The 6,593-nt window shown below is 28.7% G+C and overlaps 1 protein-coding gene across 2 annotated transcripts in view; it reads left to right on the top strand.

The window, feature by feature from the left end:
* The first annotated feature begins 174 nt into the window (after positions 1 to 174).
* Positions 175 to 6,593, top strand: part of LPCAT (lysophosphatidylcholine acyltransferase) — a 151,541-nt gene continuing 145,122 nt past the window's right edge. For both annotated transcript variants that reach the window (XM_075368151.1, XM_075368152.1), the window contains exon 1: positions 175 to 425. In XM_075368151.1, the coding sequence (XP_075224266.1) occupies positions 309 to 425 (117 nt within the window). In that variant the 5' untranslated portion in view covers positions 175 to 308. The remainder of the gene's footprint in view (positions 426 to 6,593) is intronic.

Here is a 6,593-nt window from a genome sequence, read left to right as displayed (position 1 = left end):
TAGGGTTTGAAGAAAAACTTTATTAATTATCAATGAAGATGTTAGTTGTTAGTTTATAATAACAAACGTATCGCGAATGTTACACACGTTTCTGCTTTGGCAGACCTGCAAGCTGATATCTGCGCGCTCTATCAGTTATTCCCGCGTGGTTCAATTCAAATGAAAACAATTCAGTGTCCGCAATCGCTCACTACGTGATGGATGTTGGAAATAAATGTTGCATCTTTTTGTCATTTCTGTCTGTTATCGTAATCTATTTTTAATTTGTATCAAATAAAGTGATATAGTATTAATATAAGGACAACAAAATGTGTACAAAATTAGGATCAGGTGAAGAAACTATTACCAAACCTACTGCAGGTGCTGATTTAATTAATCCATTTGTTCATCATTTGGAATTGACCACGACGTATGAAAAACTAAAAGTAAGTTTTACTCACTCTATTTAAAATGTTACAACAGTTTTTTGTTATGTACGTCAATAGAAGTATTTTATTATTATTATTTTTTTTTTGGTTAAGTTATGGTAGTGCAAGTTCATTTCAATGACTATATTTAGAATAAAGTACACAATTTTAGAGAATTAGATTGAATGTAATTTCAGATTTACTTTTAAATCGTTGTAAATTAAGCTATTCATTTGAAATTTGAGTTTGAAAATATCTTGGAACCACATCTAAATAATTTCAAACATCAAAATAATTATCACTTCAGGAACTAAGAAATACTTTTATGTAAGTAATTTGAGCTATTTAAAAAACATGAAATTAAAGGAATACTGTAGGTTTACCTTTATTTTAAACGTGGAAGAATTTGTATAAATATGTATTTCAAAGAATTAAAAATACATTTAATTTCTGGCAGTTATCTTTTTAGATGAATAAATTTTTTTCAGTTCGATAAGTATTATATGTGAAATTTCAGTTCGTAATTTGCCTGAACTTTGTTTTTTTTTGGTATTCAAAAATCGGTTTTTTTATGTATAAATTGAACAATGTACAATTTTACAATTAAAAACGTTTATTGACCTTTGGTGTAACGAATACTAAAATTCAACATAAAGTTTATTCTCAAACGATTGGTTTTTGAGGTTATACTCCCCCATTGCAATAGGCTGTAATTAAAAGTATAGTTTTAGGAGTTCGTCTTGTACTGTTCAAAGTTTACGTATTTAATTTATTTACCGTTTTATGCTTGTTGCTTCTGTATTATAAAGGAAAAGAAAATATTGTACAATCATAAATTCAAAATTGGATTTGTACAGGAAAATAAATTACAACCCGTAGAAAAGTAATTATATTTAAGGTTTACTTTTGTGCTATTAATTCCTAAAGTGTCTTACGGTTCAGAGGAAGAAAAAACGTGATAGTTATAAAAGGTCAACCTAAGGTAAACTTTAAATAAAGTTGTTAATTTATTAAAACTGATTTTTGAAATGATTTTCAACAAAATAAAGCAATATCTTTAATTGGTTTAAAGTACATAAGATTCTAAATTTCGATTGGTTTCGGGTATTTATATATTTTTTTAGTTTCTAAAACTACTGAACCGATTTTGAAGAGTTTGACCTTTACTAGAGATGTTATTGAATTGGCTTGTCTATTTAAAAATTTGATGAGTGTGGTAGATCGTGCAATCAATAGTTCAGGATTTCGAAAATAATAGATTCAAACATGTAGAATGAAAAAAAATTATATAACTTCCTCTGTATAATTAATTATACAGTTAAAGATTCTTGTTGTATTATTAATTTCTTTTCCCATAAGAAAAATATTTCCTTCCAGAATTTTATAACAGAAAAAATAAAAATTAAATGAGAACTTTTTTTTACACGATTTGACTCTGGTAACCAGAAAATTATTAATTATTTATAGGTTTGAATTTTGTAAACTAGTAATTCTCGTACAAAATTTTAGATATTTCGATGGAATAGTTTCAACTACAATAAAAATTCCGTCGTCACAATTTAACAGACTTCAAAAGAATCGAAGGTTAAAGATAAATTGAAAAGAATTCGTTTTTATGAATGTTTTTAAAAGGTATTTTTTTAATTAGATAAAGCAAGCCGTACTTTTATTGAAATGTGTCATTAAGTTCGGTTAGTTTTATATATAACTGATAAATAGCTAATTAGAATCATTATACTGTTTTGGGATAAGTATGTGTAACCGCGAATATTGCAAGTTATTTGTAATAAGTAATTTGTAAATAAACTTACATTTACACGTTTTAAGGAAACTGTCAAATGCCAAATCAAATTAAGATGAATTCGGATTTTAAAGTACATGTAAAGTTTATCCTTACCGTATTTTTTAAAAAGATTACGATCGTTTCAGATAATTTTCATCTTAATTTTAATACTATATTGTTAATAGAATATGGAAATTTAGTAACTTATGCTGATAAAACAAAATTAATAAGTTTCGAATTTAAGTAGTATAGTATAAATAGGCAGGCGAGATTCGATACATGTAAAAAATTTACAATTACAAATTGTCTGTCTGTGATCACCGACATCGTTATTTATACTCTTATTACATAAAATGACCAAGAACTATTCCATTTCACATGAAAAATTCATAGTATATTGATTTGTAAATCCTAACTAATCAAATTATTCGTCAACACAAAAGTTACCTCCCATTTTAGAGAAATAATCTCAAACTTCACGAAAATACAATTTGTGTAAAACAATATTTGAATTTCTCTATTATCAAATAACATTTATAAAATAAAAAAAAATATTAGAATAATTAAAACATAAAATTTAATCACTTTTATATATTACGTCAAAATACCAATTTTTATACATTATTTATTTAATATTAGATGAATATATTACTAGTATAAAATGCTAAATACATTTACGTTTAATATTTGCCAGTAAAATCTTAATTTTTAAAACTCTATGTTTACGTACAATACGAAATAAGAGTTAAACATTAAAGTGAACGGCTTTAATAATAATTTTAATCTCAGAAATTTTAAAATTATGCTTACATTTAGGCGTTTTATTGTTTGAATATTAAGAAGTAGCCATCTATGATAACAAACAGATGTACTCCAAAGAAATTTAAAAAAATAAATAACTTTTTTCTTTATACTTTTGTTGAGTAAAATGACGGTTTTGTGTTGAAATAAAGTTAAGTTACCTGTGCAAATCAGCTGAAGTTGATTATATTATTATTATTTATAGTGAAATCTTTTTTAGATCAAATTTATTTTGCCGCAGGATCTGATAACTTAAATATATAAGTAAAATAAAACTGTAAATTTCTCTTAAGAAAATAAATTTGTATTTTATTAAAATAGTTACAATATACATTTTTTTAAGCATACCTAAAGGGCACATTTTTTTTTTTTTTAGTAGAATGGGTATTATGTATTTATGAGTATTATGTATATAACCAATAAAAAAAATGCATTATTCAATAAAAATTAATAATTTTTCCGTTTAAATTTAAAAATCTAGAAGTCTGCAACGGATTAAAAACAAAGTTAGGCAACTGTTTAGAAACTATTAATTTCACACTAACAAGTCGAATTATAAATTGCTAGCCGGCCATCTAGCCAAAACCTGGATCCTTGGGGCCTAGGCGAACCCCGGACCCAACTCAGGGGCGTCTACCCTAGGGCTTCAGAGTTTGCTTCGCTCGCTATTCCCGGGACCGGCGGCCTGGACACCTGCAGAGCTAGCTGCGGTCGCCTTGCCCGTAAACTCAGGGGATTCTGTCCCCTGGACTAATAAATAAATATAAATATTAATAAATAGCAATTAAAGAGTTCAGACATTTAGAAACCTGAAAAAGAAACAAAATTACGAACAACCTCACCACTCTAGCTTCACACGCAGTCCCAACGGGAAACCCGTTATTATTAAACAGAATTTTTTAAATTTGTTTATTATTATTTAGAATTTAAATTTAATTCTATAATTTTTGTAATGTTATTCATTCGATTGATTCAAATTATTTAGTTGAAACCCAGCTCACACAATGAGCTGGGGTTAGAGGTTCACAGTTCACAGTTCATTGCTCACCGGCTTGGTCTAGTGGTGAACTCGTCATCGTAAATCAACTGATTTCGAAATCAACAGTTCTAAGGTTCAAATCAATATCTCCAGGGGAGATTTTGGGAGTCATTTTTCTCAAAGTTTTTCAAAGGTAACCAACCCCATTCTATATTTATCTCAGCACATGCGAGCATATCTTACCATTTAAAAAAAAATTCTCCGAATGCCCCTTCTCCAAAAAACCCCCAAAAAATTTTATTTATTGCATATTTATTATTTTTTTAAATTTATTGGGTTATTTTTAATGTCTTTCTAGGCATAGTAGTAGTACAAGTGACCCCAAAAACAGTATACAGGGGCAGTATTGGGGATGAGGGAGCCGATCAAAATTAAAAAATATCGATTTTAAACATTTTTCAAAACTTTTTGAGTTTATTTAAACTTTAAAACTTTTTCATAAATCAATTACTCCCACTCCAAAAATAAATCTTAAGTAACGTTTTTTATTCATCATTATTTTTCCACTACATAATAATAAATAGCCAATACCAGGAAAGTATTATAACTTGTCAGATTTTTTTTTTATTTTAATTTTTTTGTTTCGGTTTTATCTTTATAAATTTATTATTTTGTGTTTTTTAAAATTCTTTTCTTATTTAAAATGTCAATAGTTCAAAAGAATGTGACCCCCGTGATAAAAACAGCTTTTGGGAGAGAAACCCCTGCTCTTAATAAAAATAGTACAGAAATCGACGTGAAGAAAAAAGTAATGAGACTGGTTCAGAAAAACCTTTTATTTATAATCAATTATACATGGACTCTATCACCTTCGAAACAGTTCCCTTGGGAAGCCACGCAACGCTTCAAATGGGTTTCCTACTCTTCATAGCAGTTTTGGAACTTGGAGACCGGAATGTCTATAAGTTGATCGGTTACATTTTTTTTATGTTTACTACTGTTCCAAAATGGTGTCCTTTGAGCTGTTTTTTTAAGTCGGGAACAAGAAGAAGTTTCACGGACTCAAGTCAGGCGAATAAGGTTGTTGAGAAACTACAGAAATGTTTTTCTTTGCCAAAATCTCATTAATTGAGAGTGCAGTGTGAGAAGGTGCATTGGATGCAGCATCGATTTTCTTTGATGGGTGGTCTTACGCGGGCAACTCTTTTTCGCAGTCTTTCAATAGTTTCTCGGTAAACATATTGATTTAAAGTCTATTCTGTAGGCAAAAACTCTTTATGGACAATGCCATTACTATCGAAGAAAAAAATTAGCATGGTTTTGACTTTTGATTTGCTCATTTTTGCTTTTTTGAGACGTAGTGAGTTTGAAGTGTGCCACTCCTTGCTCTGGCGTTTTGTTTCTGAATCGTACTCAAATATCCAAGATTCATCACCAGTAAAAATTTTTTAGAAAATCAGGATCAGTTTCAATTCGCCCTAGAAGATCGCGGCACACTTCCACCATGTTGTTTTTCTGTTCAAAAGCGAGGTTTTTTGGGACCAATTTTGCACAAACTTTTTTCATATCCGTTTGCCAAAATTTGATGGACTGTTGTACGGTTCAAATTTAATTGTTCTGCAATCATTCTGATAGTTAATCGCCAGTAGTGGACACCGTATCAAGTCTCTGATTCGCTCAACATCGTCATCACTTTTTAATGTTAACGGTCTTTCAGAGCGTGAATCGTCCGTAACTGATTCCCAGCCATCTGAATATGCTTTAAACCACCTAAAAACTTGAGCTCGTGACAGAACGCCATCTCCATAGCCCTGTTCAATTTTGAAAAAGTTTCAGTAGCATTCTCAGCGAGTTTAACATAAAACTTAATTTCATAACGTTGCTCATAATTAGTATCACTCATTTTTGTAACGCACAAAAAAACTCTATTCACAAAAATTTGTTTACGTCTCAGGTGGCAACAATAGACTAAAAAAATTAATACCAAAATATAAATCAGCTGTTCATATAACCATATTTTTACAAGTAACTTTACACTGTTGTCACTCTGGCTGCCAAAAGAACTAGTCTCATAACTTTATTTACAGATCTTTTACGTTTTTTAATTCTTGTAATTTTTATCTTGAAAAATGTACTGTTTGATCAACAGAGGTCATCACTTAAAAGCAATTAAAGAATCACTAACAAGTGATTAAAAAATCACTCTGTTCTTTTGGATGAACGTAAAACTTTTATATATATATATATATATATATAGAAAATATTAAATTATTAGAACAAATTAGGTCCAGTTTGAACAACAGTTTAGTTGTACACAACATTTTCATTAATAAGTTTGACTAAAATTGTTGAAACTATAGAGAAACATAAAAAGATTTAATTATCATATTAGTATTTTCAAAATAAGAGGAAGAAAATAATTTAAAAAAGATATTTAATTGATATGTTAATTTCTTTTCTGCAGGAAAGACGTAAGGGAAAACGTTTACTAAAAGAAAACCAATTAAAGTGACTTAAGAACAAAGTTTCTATTAATATAGATTTGGGCTGGATATATTATATTAATATCAAGATAGGACATCAGATAAAATATTGATTATTAAGAAAAGGTAATCAAAAAGTT

This window comes from Lycorma delicatula, chromosome 6 (assembly GCF_047948215.1).
Source record: "Lycorma delicatula isolate Av1 chromosome 6, ASM4794821v1, whole genome shotgun sequence".
Taxonomy (NCBI): Eukaryota; Metazoa; Arthropoda; class Insecta; order Hemiptera; family Fulgoridae; genus Lycorma; species Lycorma delicatula.
The sequence above is the reverse complement of the archived record's forward strand: the minus strand, read 5'-3'. Positions and strand labels throughout refer to the sequence as shown.